A 12,622-nucleotide genomic window follows, 5' to 3' on the forward strand; every position below is an offset into this window, starting at 1 on the left:
GTGGGTTCTCTCGATTTTTTTTCTCGCCGGAATCGGTAATGAGGCCTTTTGATCCCAGAATTCGCGGCGGCCGGCGCTCGGCTCTCAATTTAGACATATTTTGCTCCCGTCGCAACGAAAATGTTATACTTTGCACAATGAAGTCTATTTTGTGGGGCTATTTGTTAATTTTTTAGGGTTTGTAAATTTATAACGTATTTTTAACCCTCAAAGGTCACACTAGTGTGAATTTGCGCCAGGTAGCAGCTGCCGAGGGTTCCCCCACCACGACAATTCCTTCTATAGCCCAAACAATCGAGCCGTACCACAGCTGGCTTCAGTCTGTTATTATCGGCCAAACTAGAGTCTGAAAAAGTCCGATCGGTGCGAATTCGCACTAGTGTGACTAGTGCGAAAAGTGTGACTGAATTTATATCATATAATCTAGAAATAAAGTGAATTGATATGCGAATGTCGAATTTTTTCACCTCATTTTACGTATCGAATAGACTAGAACATTGTTTATTTAGTTATAGTTACTAATTTATTAAGAATATAACTAATTACATTATTCGATTTCTCGGAAAATTTTACCCCAGTTTTGATATAAATACGTAAACCAATAAACCAATAAAGCCGTAAAGGTTGAAAGTTGGCACAATTCCAATTCGCACTAGTGTGACCTTTAAGGTGGCCAACCCTAAGTGTGACCTTTGAGGGTCAAGCTATGTTCAATCAACTGGGACTTCTGCAAGGATCTGTTTTAGGATGATTAGGGAATCATATAGGGACATTATTTAGCCACGTATATAGGGTGTTACAAATTAGTAGGTCGAGCCGTTAACCACATATTCTTTGGAATAAAACAATGGAACTTTTCTTATGTTACTTTTCATTTCGGAGCCCTATTTTCAAAATACGGGGTGTCAAAATCAAAATTTTATAAATTATTTTGATTGATACGGCGATTCATGAGTACTATAACTCCCCTTTCCTTCGTTCGCGGTTTGATATTTTACACTAAAATTACACGGAAAGTGTGTCGACTTAAGACAAAAATGTGCCAAATTTGAAACAAATATCTCTAAAATCAGCGGAGCGGAGCTATCAATAAAAATAATTTCTAAAATTATATGCTACCAGTACATAAAAAAAGACTCAACTCGATAGACAAGATATAACACGCGCAATTTGAAAATTTCCGTCCTCTTTGATCAAACCTCGTAAATGATTTATATTCCGAAAACTAAGAGTGGTATAATCTTTCCGATATCAATTGAAGAACCAAGAGGTTGACAGTTGACCAGGTTCGGTCGCTGACGCTGCAACTGGGCATTGAAATATTTGAAAAACCTTTTCCCATATTTATTTAGCCATATCCATATACAGGTCTGGTTGAAGGAGGTGGTAGAAATGTATACGCTCAGTTGAAGAATGCGAACACGGGTAAACGAAATACGAACACAGCCGCATTGGGCCACTGGGTAATAAATCCCAGCTGTTGACAAATGGTTGACAAATTGCCCAGCAGTGCAGTGCAGCAATGTGGAATTTGGTGTGATTCAAGTAATTTTAATTTATTATAGGAACCTTCTATTAATCATTAATATTGCAATTGCAAAAGGAAGAAATATTATTACAACATGGCATTTTGGAGGCCTTTTGAAATGGAACAAAACGAAATTTATCATCAATATAATAAAATTGTTTGAGGACATAAATAATTAAAATATGTTGGCCAAATGAACATACAATAGAAATTTTCTACATATAAATTATTATAATTTTTTACCTTTAGCAGAAAACTTTTTTGGGGACGCCTATGAAGGTCATTAAATTTTATTGCCAGGCGTTTGTTTACATGTTTAACTGACTTCAGAAAGATTATGACATAGGTGTCTTCCCTATTTTTATTTCAATTCCTGAACGCACCCTTACGAATTTATTTCTGTAAGAGTACGCCCGCTCCATCTACCGATGAGGGTTGGAAACCGCCACCCCTTCGACATAGAAATCTGCCTTCCCATCCCCCAAGGTCCGCCATCGGCCGCTCGGCGTCAAGCGTCTGTAAAAATCCATCCCGGAATCTCGGGTCAATCAATAATTCCCTTTGATAAGGCCCAGCCGACAATGTCGTGCATTTTTTATCGGGATATCTTCAGTAAGCGGAACGGCCGTTCTTTATGCGTTTCCGTCCTTCGCTCCACTTCGACGCTAAGTGGCGGCCTTTTAGGAAACTCGTATCTTTCAGTCACCCGAAATATTCATATACAGGGTGTACGAGTCAAAAGTTATGTGAAAGTATCATCTGAATATTTTCAGAAAGGACGCGTGTACTGTTAAGAGAAAAGAAAAAAATAAAACGGCGCATAATTGTCCGTAACAGAAATATTATCAAAAGTTTTTTAGTTCTGCTTATTTCAGCTTGTTCTTTTTACTCGTGTGTCAAATTTTTGGTACGATTTTTTCATGTCAAATTTGCATTTTCATTCGACAAGTAAAAAACTCATAGAATTTTATTCCGTCATTACTGTTTTTATATAATTCTAAATCTTCAACTAGAATCTTCGTAGGTTTTTATTTACACTTTCGTGTTTTCGTCGGTGCGACACGTTCCGATATTCAAATGTTTTTCATGGATTACTAAGAAAAATATTTTTATAATCCGACATATTTATTTGCTTATCGAACCGCGTCCGCTTCGCGACGATTTTTCTTGCTCTTCCGCTGATTTTTTTAGACTGTTTAGTTTTTCGTTCGTCCTCGCAGTCAATTAAGTTTATTTATTTGCTGGCTCGTATTCCCCGGGATCGTTACGGAGCGCCTCTCTCTGAAATAAAAATATTCCGGCGGCTGCTCGCAGTTCTTCTACCCCCCCGCAAAAAACAGAAAAGGACGGAGATAAATCGCAGGATCAATCCATCAAATGGGACGGCGCGACATTTAACGATGTACCTGCCTTCTCTATCTAACAAGTAACAACACTATCTCGACAGGGACGGAGCTGGACAGAAGCGCCTTGGCCTCCGCTTCAACCGATCGTATATTTAAGTTACAGAAACACGGTCAATATTTCATAAAAAAAAAGGCAAACAGTAGCCGCTACAAGCGTGAACGAAGCTATCTTTAATTTGCGGCGGAGGTTTCATTTTTTTAATTACAAAATATTGAAAATCGGTTGAAATTTCTCTTAAAAAAATAAAATGGCAACTTTCTATCCTTAGTATTAACCGAGATGCTCTAACACGACATCGAAAATATAATGCTGTAAGGCTAAATGCATTTGAGCCTTAATGGTAGGATGGACAGTGGAAAAATATGGAAAAGTTTCCATTTCTTTTTATTCTCCTGGACTCTCTTTTTGATTTTAACACATTAAAAAAAATCTAAATTAAACTAAATTTATAAATCTGCCACTTTAATCAGTACGGTGGTAATAGAAGTTAAATAATCTTTAAAATTGCCACGCCCTAAAATAATTGATCCACACGTGGTTCTTAGATTTTAATATTTGTTCCTTATTGAACAAGAATAATTAAGGTGCTCAGTTGATTTTTGCTAAAAAAAATAGGCCTGTTTGGACGGACAGTTTTCAGAGATGTCCACAGAAAAATCCGAGACTGCTTAAGGGAGCGCCCGGCCCTGCGCCCGCCGATAGGAGCTGTCTATTGGGCATTTTGAACTCGCTACGTTATTAAATCGCACACAAACCTGTCGCGTCTGCAATCGTACAATCCATTTGCCGCAATTAAATCTGTGATATATTCGAGGGCAATAAATAATCTAAGTAGGCGAGATCGCGCGTTCTCCTCAGTTCGGCTCGGCCTGGAAATCCGTCGCGATATCCGCGTCCCTGCCACGTGCTTCATCTGTTTCCATTCAACCCAAACAAAGGACGAGCGGGCACAGCCATTCATATTGATTTTCCGTGATGAACGGCACATAAAAAACTTGTTGATCCTCGCCGCCTTGACGTCTCCCAATCCAGTCCTTCCAATCGTTTTTAAGCCCTAGTGAGACTGACCCGAATATATTCGCATAGTTTTTCTGCCGTCATGGATACCCCCGAGGAGCCATTGAATTTAACCGTCAAGAAAATGCCAATCGCCATCGTCGCACCGTTTTCCGTCGTAGACCCCAAATCAAACAACAATAACAACAATAATAATAACAATAATAATAATAATAACCAATCCCACGTGTCCGACCTAAACAAATGTGAGGAAGATTTACCTGAAGACCTCTCCCTTAAAAATAAATCCTCCAGTGACCAAGGTCTGGACTTGACGAAAAACAGTAATTTCGAAAAGTCGAACTTGAACCGCAACCTCCAGCTACGCAGCTACTTCTGCAAAAACGAGGAAACTCGAAGTCTGTACGACAGAAACACCTTTAACGACAACAACTACAACGACAACAAACTGGTATACGAAAATTCGACGTCTGAAATAGAACGGGACACCTTCTACTCGTTCCTGAACAGCTTGGACAACAAGTTCTTGTCCATGTGGTACATGAACACTATCCTGAACCAACAGAACCCCTACCTGAACCTCACTAGTTCCCCCTACCGGACGAAACCGGACACTTCGCCCGGTTCAAACAAGATACTGAACAACCTCTTGGATAAGAAACCGTACGCGAGCTACAAGTTTCCGATGGACTTTGACGCTCTCATTAAGAACGAGATGCAGCCCGAGAATAGTGAAGCCAAAGGGTTATTTTTTTTCCAATAAATTATACTGTAGCACTATTAAAAATATAGTACACAAGTACCATTGGATTTTTTTATGATATGGGCGTAATCAGGTAAAGATTTTACTAACTCTTATTGATTTCAGGTCGCAAATGGACCACAAGAACAACATTGACGGGAAGAACAACCAAGACAGTAACGAGAAGAAGAAGCCTCACATAAAGAAACCCCTGAACGCTTTCATGTTGTACATGAAGGAGATGCGCGCCAAAGTGGTGGCCGAGTGTACCCTGAAGGAGAGCGCCGCTATCAACCAGATTCTGGGACGACGGGTAAGGCCGATATTATTTTCTTTGTGTGCTGTGTGGAAAGTGATTGGTACGACTGAAAAGAGTAATGCATTTGGAGACCCTTTAGTAAACGAAAACGTTTTTTTTTTTGTTGGACTTCAAATGAACTACTCGCGGGTCAATATCAGCACTTCTTTCAATGTTGGTGACAATGAAAGGGTTGCTGCTACTGCTCTGGGTTGATTTTGAAAATGATTCGAGTTTACGTTTCAAGGACTAATACCTGCATCTTCAATTATTATAAATTTGTTTAACTAATATTTTAGTTTTTAGATAAAAAATGTTTATAGGTACATATCGACGCTTTAGTACGAAAACATGCTATCTCAAATTTCAGTTGGAAAACATGCTATCTCAAATTAAGCTTGGAAATCATGCTGACTCAGATCTTTAGGTAAAAACATGCTATCTCAGTGTGACTAGAAATTTAAGTTGGTTTGATATCAAAATTAATAGCGTACTTTTATCTAATTTAGAGTCGCTACTCTTGGTAGACTTATTTTTCTTTTTGGGATGCACAATTTATTCTAAAAGTAATTTTGTATGCCTAAGGAGACTGCAATTATATAGAAGAATTATATAGTGGACCAGGCTAGGCCCCAAACTCCAGTTCCGAAACGTTCTTACTGCACCTCAATAAAAACAAGGTAGCCGCGTTTTTGCATAGACTTTGGAAATGAAATGCAGGTATGCGACACTTTTATTACCGGTACTTTATGATCTGCTGGTGATAAACATGTGTGCATGGGGAACCGCGGAAATGTGCACGTGCAAATCATATGCGCCCGTCGCATCGATATATGTATACATATCATTCAACTTTATACATTATATTTATATTCTGGTTATGATGTTAAGTCTATTAACAAAAGTAAGAGTAGTGGCTATATATCAGGTAAGAGTGCGCTATTAATTTTCATATCAAAGCAAACTTGTATGAAAAAAATCGAATAATTTTTAGTAATAACAAACATTTTTATATATTAAGGTATACACTATTTTTTTTATAATTTGTTATTTCAAAAAACGTCGAGTAATGTACGTGTTGCAGTATACTGCATATTATTCTGTTTTTTTTTTAATTAACAATTTTGTCGTTTATAACAGTAACTTAACAAAATTAATTGAAAAATGTTGAATAAAAAAAATAATATACAGTGTACCTGAACATAAACATTCCTTACGTTTTTAAAAATATATTATATAAGTTTATTATAAATGCAAGGTTTCAATCATTCAATGTGCCAACTTATTTCTAGTCACACTGAGATAGCATGTTTTTACTTAAAGATCTGAGTTAGCATGTTTTCCAAGCTTAATTTGAGATAGCATGTTTTCGTACTAAAGTGTCGATATGTACAAAGAGAGGTATTGGTTTACACATTATAAATAAACCGTATTTTTGTCTGTTATATAACGCACACAATATTTATTGTTTTTGAAAAATTGATATCGGTAAAATACAGGGTGTTTCAAAAACATATGTCGGAAAATTAAGGTATGTTACTCTTTGGTTCATTTTAAGTTTCCTTCATTTATCGACATATGTTTTCAAACACCATATATACCTTCGAACGAAAATGTAGAATTTAAATAGCTTTTTTAAATGTAGATTACAGATCTGATAGATATTATGAAAACACTTTAAATCCTAACCTAACTATTAAAATGTATGTCGCGAGGTTCGTATCTGGGGCCGTACACAAGAGAACTATTCTCTTGTGTGCGTCTGGGAGAGTTGTGCGTTTCGGAAGAGGCAAAACTACGGTTAGAGCGTATCAGAGTGAATGTGAGCGTTCCGGCGAGTATGTAAACTGTGTAATTGCTTAGTGGCACTCGCTGACCCGCGAGGAGCAGGCCAAGTATTACGAGAAGGCGCGCCAGGAGCGCCAATTGCACATGCAGCTGTACCCGGGCTGGAGCGCACGGGACAATTACGGTTACGGCACCAAGAAGAAGAAGCGAAAGAAAGAACGAACACCGATCGAGTCGGGAGGTAGTTATATACCGCGCACCCTAAGTCTAGAGTGCTCTGAGTCGTGTGACCCGAACCTCCGCGGCAAACTGACCGTCTTGGCCAAAATTCGCTTTTTATATGGGACGGTTGTACGAGCGGATGGTCAGATTGCTGGAAGTGTCAGGCCACACGATGGGTTTAAGTTAGGGATTAGCTCGGAGATGGGCTGTGTCGTAAATCCGCGCGAAGCCGGCTTTCTCTGGATAGGTTACGAGTCTGTGGTGACGTCATTCCGTGGTAAGCTGACGCTAAATGGGCTCTGAACAGTTTGACGCTTGGATCTAGTCGGATATTTCACTTGAACGAAAGAAAAAAATATATATGGAAGAAAAAAATTAGACAATGACAATGTTACGGAAGAACGATTTGACTATGTTACACCCCTGCACAGATCTCGTACCATCCGGTGAAGGTCGTCAAGCGCGGGTGGTCCTTCCCGATCCAGACGATGTTTACTGTTCAATTGCTTGGAGTACTAACATTGCACTCGATTCTAACTGCTGCCGGAGCCCGAGGACGAGGACGGGTGCAGGCAGGGACGTCACGCGTTCCTTTGTCGCCTTCGTCGTCGTCGTCGCCGGCTCCGCAACCCCACCTTCGCTCCGGGAGCTCTGACCGACGTGCATAATCGCGTGAGAGCAGAATGGGTCGGTGGCGGCCAAGGCTGGGGGGCCGGCATGGCGATTCTTGCGCGGCTTCTTGGTGCCCTGCCGGTACGACACAATGCTGACTCTGTTCTGTTTAGTGGCACGCGCTGGGCCGCGAGGAGCAGGCTAAGTACTATGAGCTGGCCCGCCGCGAGAGGCAGCTGCACATGCAGCTCTACCCCGACTGGTCGTCCCGCGCCAACGCCACTCGCGGCAAGAAGAGGAAGCGCAAACAAGACCCCGCCGATGGAGGTAGCCACCCTCGCAACTTACTATCTCTTCCGCGGCCGCCTGGATTCGGGGAGGGTGCCCCCTCGGCCTCCGGTACCGTCTGGAATTGGGTAGTCGCCGCGTTACGCTGGTGCTGTCTTTCCAGCTATTGCACAGTCGATTTTAAGTACAAGCCAACAAAAAAAAAAGCAAAACATCTTCCTGTGGTATCTTTGAAGCTGATCAATCGATCAGTTTTGAAGGAAACCACAAGGAGATGAACCCGATGATAATTTATCCACTTGCTGTGCATATGGTACGACTGGATCAAACGACAGACTCCATACCGTGGTACTTTTTCGACTGCCCAAACGACTGATGGTATCAGAGGGCGGGAGACCTGCACTTCTTCCAATTCAGGCTGTCGTGCTTGTTTTATCTTAGTAACTTGCGAGCCGTACCTATTCTATTATTATATATCTATATATTATTGCATGTTTTGGGGTAATCGGTTGGCCGGCCGGGACCTATTCTGCCGAGGGTCTAGCAGACCCCATGTTGGTTGGACTCGTCGTATGCACGTTTGTCAGCAGCCTGCATGTCCCTCAGTAGATTATACATCCCTGTTTATTATTTTTTTTTTACTTTATCCAGCATGTCCCTCTCCATGCCATCCACCTTAGGTCGAGTCTCTTATCTGTTAGATCATATTTCACAATTTTTGTATTTAGGTATTTTTTAGCTTAGTCCATCCAAGTAGCACTGGTCACTCGTCATCTTATTTTTAGTATGCTTCTAAGATAACTTTCAAGCACCAAAACGTGTATTAAAATTATTAACAGTAGATTTATTTGAATATTTGTAGAATTTTTTAAAACGGATGCAACTGATTATTATAATTTATATCGTCTAAAGTTTTAGATATTTAAAATTTAAAGTCTTTATGGTCAAATTTAATGTTTATGCCACTTAACTACTTCCATATCCCAATTTTTTTTAATTCGTAAGATAAAACAATTTTTCATATTTTCATAAACTTTTTACCTACGTAAGACCAGTGCATTTATATTATCACAAAACACAAAATATGTAGTTCAGTAGATAGCGGGCTGATTAAAATTATTTAATTTCTAAGAAATACTATTTTATCTGTAATTTACATCATTCCTTCTTTATAGGATACAATCTTTGTAAAGTGTACGTGTTCCTCACAGTAATATGTTTCAGTTAATCGTAATAATTTGTTAATCAGCCCTTATGCATGACTTGAAATTTTAATTAAAGCGTTTATACTGACTATCTCTCTTCATACGAACAGGTAACAGTATGAAGAAGTGCAGAGCCAGATACGGATTGGATCAGCAGAGTCAGTGGTGCAAGCCTTGCAGGTACGTCGTTTACGTTCGATTACCCTACTTGTATATATTTCTTGATATTGCACGCTTATTGTTTTGTACTTTGGAATAAATTTTATTTTATACTTGCAACCAAACTGATTTTGGTTACAAATTTACGTGTGTTTGTGCGAGATAGGTGATTTTAAGCGCTTCTCAGTTTGGTTCGATGTACCTTTGCTTTTACGTACGGGCTCGTATGAGAAAGATTGGAGTTTATGCGAGCCCGTACGTGTCCTTGATTTCTTGGTGTTTCTTAATCTATGTGGAAAGACTTCTGTTTTTTGTAATTATTATTTGTGTTAAAATTTCCGGAAGACACTGTTGGCAAGTCCTTTTTTTGTGCGTACGTATCAGAAAATGTGTCTTCCCACAAAGACGATAGGACTCATCAAACTTGGCTTAGTTAATGTGCACTGTACACTGCTGTTGAGTAGAACAATTGTTAAGTGCAAGGGGCTTAAATCGGTCTGACTCTTAAAATAGACACATTTTCTGATGTAACCATGCACTTTTTACCCTACTTTTAGTTCTACTTGTTCTTATTATTATTATTATTATTATTATTATTTCTATTATATATTTATGTGTCCTTTTCTGTGTATTACTGTTTTGTGAATGTCAACGCACCCACTCGGGTGTGGACTTGCATTCGTTGAGTGTGTGTTGGTGTTTTTTTTTGGGGCCCCCTTGTACATTTAACGATTGTTTAGTCCCGAGAACAGCTCACACGGAGGCGGAACCTCGGCGGTCCATGGGAGCCTTTTGCACACCACGGGAGGTGCTACCACCACCCAGTCTCCTCAGGAACCCACTTACGTCAATCTATAGCAAAACGTCGGTTAGTCAACAGCAGTGTTGGTGTTCAGTGTTAGATAGAATGTTTTACGTTGTTTTTGTTTTGAACTTGATTATTTTCAGTTGATTTTTACTATAAACGTGCTACATACGACAAAGAATTTTTAATTCGAGGAGGCGCGGGGTAATTTTCGTAAACTCCAGTTTCTTCATCCATACACCGATGTTAATGTTTAATTTTCATTCACCGATCTGGAATATGTAAAGCTTTATAATTCCACGGTCCGTTTCAATTTTGGTTTGTCTTCTGTGTATGGTGAAGAGCAGCTGTGCTGTAGATTTGCATTATTTACCCGAGAACCGTCTTTGTCGTTGTACCCCAAAAGGTTATTTTTTGCTACTCGAGCATGTATTTTTTAACTCCACACCGTCACCACATAACGTTTAGTTTTAACAGAATTGCATGACAGATTTTAGCGGCCAGCATGACCAGTTTTCTTTAAACACATCCCGCCGACATTTTTCCGATACCGCCATCCCCTAACGTTGTCTAAAATGTGTACCTGTTTCCAGGCGAAAGAAGAAGTGTATACGATATATGGAGGCAGGAGATGGAAATGATGGGAATCAATCCGACGACAACCTAGGCAGCTGCGGCAGCATGGGGGACGCCCACACCCCTCCCGAAGACGACAACGAGAGCTTGAATCAGTCGATGTCGAGTCCCGGGGGTCTGTCCGCCCTGAGCAGCCTCACCAGCCCAGGAGGGATGGTGTTGCCTAGTCCGTCGACCAGTGTGGCGAGTCCCTCCGTCAGCGTGGCGAGTCCCTACATGCTGCAGAGCCCCCTGACGCCTCACGATTCGTTCGACGTGAAGCTGCCTCCTCCGCCCCTCCATCACCAGCCGACTCGGAATCCCGTGGGGACTAACCCGCACGACATCAACAATCCGCTCAGTGTTAACCAGTTGACGGGACAGTGCGTCAGGAACGATCCGGCCGACACAAACGGTAACAAAGAGACGGCTCGTTCGATAATTAGTGTTACGTAGCCTTTAGTGAAGGGGCTCGAGGGTAAGGATAGCCTGAAACCACCTGTGATCGTCGTAACAGCTCGTCTAGCGGGCCAGCAACTGTTGGGACTGAGTCCGAGAGCTTCGGTGGAAGGGACTGCGTTTGTATGTGGGGCGATGCAGCGCGCTGATCTCATTAGACTCGAGTGCTGCGGGTTTTTTTTACTATGTAACATAAATGTCATTTGCCAAATTCACCTCTATATATTATATATATATTATAAATATCCCTTTATATTTTCTAGTTATTTATCGAGGGTTGAATGGTGCCACCGAAATCAACGTACTTAAAAGTGTTCCGTATCTTGTCGCCAGAGTTCATTGGGAATAAGTATTTGCGGTACCAAGTAGACTTTACAAGATATACGAGTACAAAAAAATTTGTAACCTTACTTTTGAGTCGCATTTTCCGTAAAAGATTTTTAATTTTTCAAACAAAACGACAGTTTTTATATTACAAAGATTTTTTTTGTGTGGGCCGTAGGTCTATCGTCTTATTTTTGAGATACAGAATGCCAAAAATTAAGTTTTAGCTATATTTTTTCCAAAAAAAAAAAAACTAATGCATGAAATTTTTTAAGAATTTGATTTAATTTAAAAATTAAATCAATAACTTATTATTTTTTTATTAATTTTTTCATTTTCATTACAAACGTGACGCTGCTTTGAGTACTTTGAGAAATTTTAAAGTATGATTAGAAATACACTGAAACAAATAGACGGCGCGTGAGATCTCATAATTTAATTAATCCGTTCCCAAGAATTCTGCCGTTAATTGAAAAAAACGATCTGCGGCTGCACCATCCGACCGGATTTTTCACACTATATAGTTTAAATTTATGTTCCTTGTGCCAGAGGTTACTAACGCTACTTTTATTGTTTTCATTTTCGTTATTCAGAGAAAATTCGCGAAATAGCAACAATAACTGTTTAGCGTTATCCAATTTTTATTGTTTTTTACCTACCAGACATGAAATACAGAATAGATATGTTTAGGATGTATATTAATGCAGACAATGTAATTACTTTGTACATAGAGAAAATGTTATATAAGAAAATACTATCTTTGTAAAATTTATTAATCTTTGACTTTTTGAAATTTTATTTGTTAAATCTCGGCGAGCCGATGGATTTACGTTATTTCCTTTGGGTTCCGTTGTATTTCCAAAGCTAAATTTTATCGTTTCTCGGCATTTCTCCGAATGCAATCCTTTCGCTGCAATATCCGGTCCTAATTTGTAGTTTTTATTCGCGTCAGGCGGGGACAAAATTCTATTTAGTTTTCGTGTTGTGTAAATACGTTCTTAAGATTCCGGCATCAAGAAAATTATTCGACAGGTTCACCTTTTCAGCGATCGACAGAATAGTAAGATTTACGCAGGAGATTCTTAGAGAAAGGCGTTCGTGTTCAGTACTTTCTTTAGTATGAAAATGAAACATGTGATATTTTATACTATTT

General features: G+C 39.6%; 1 protein-coding gene across 4 annotated transcripts in view; it reads left to right on the forward strand.

The window, feature by feature from the left end:
- Nucleotides 1-11,641, forward strand: part of LOC108911640 (protein pangolin, isoforms A/H/I/S-like) — a 38,014-nt gene extending 26,373 nt beyond the window's left edge. For 2 of the 4 annotated variants that reach the window (XM_018716623.2, XM_018716626.2), the window contains exons 4-7: nucleotides 4,821-5,007; nucleotides 7,788-7,941; nucleotides 9,218-9,287; nucleotides 10,665-11,641. In XM_018716623.2, coding sequence (XP_018572139.1) covers nucleotides 4,821-5,007; nucleotides 7,788-7,941; nucleotides 9,218-9,287; nucleotides 10,665-11,142 — 889 coding nt within the window. In that variant the 3' untranslated portion in view covers nucleotides 11,143-11,641. Of the gene's footprint in view, nucleotides 1-4,820; nucleotides 5,008-6,855; nucleotides 7,022-7,787; nucleotides 7,942-9,217; nucleotides 9,288-10,006; nucleotides 10,135-10,664 lie in introns of all 4 variants that reach the window. The other 2 variants (XM_018716625.1, XM_018716624.2) reach the window with 2 other exon arrangements.
- Nucleotides 11,642-12,622: the final 981 nt, after the last annotated feature.

The sequence above is a fragment of the Anoplophora glabripennis genome, unplaced genomic scaffold (genome assembly GCF_000390285.2).
Source record: "Anoplophora glabripennis isolate ALB-LARVAE unplaced genomic scaffold, Agla_2.0 scaffold136, whole genome shotgun sequence".
NCBI lineage: Eukaryota > Metazoa > Arthropoda > Insecta > Coleoptera > Cerambycidae > Anoplophora > Anoplophora glabripennis.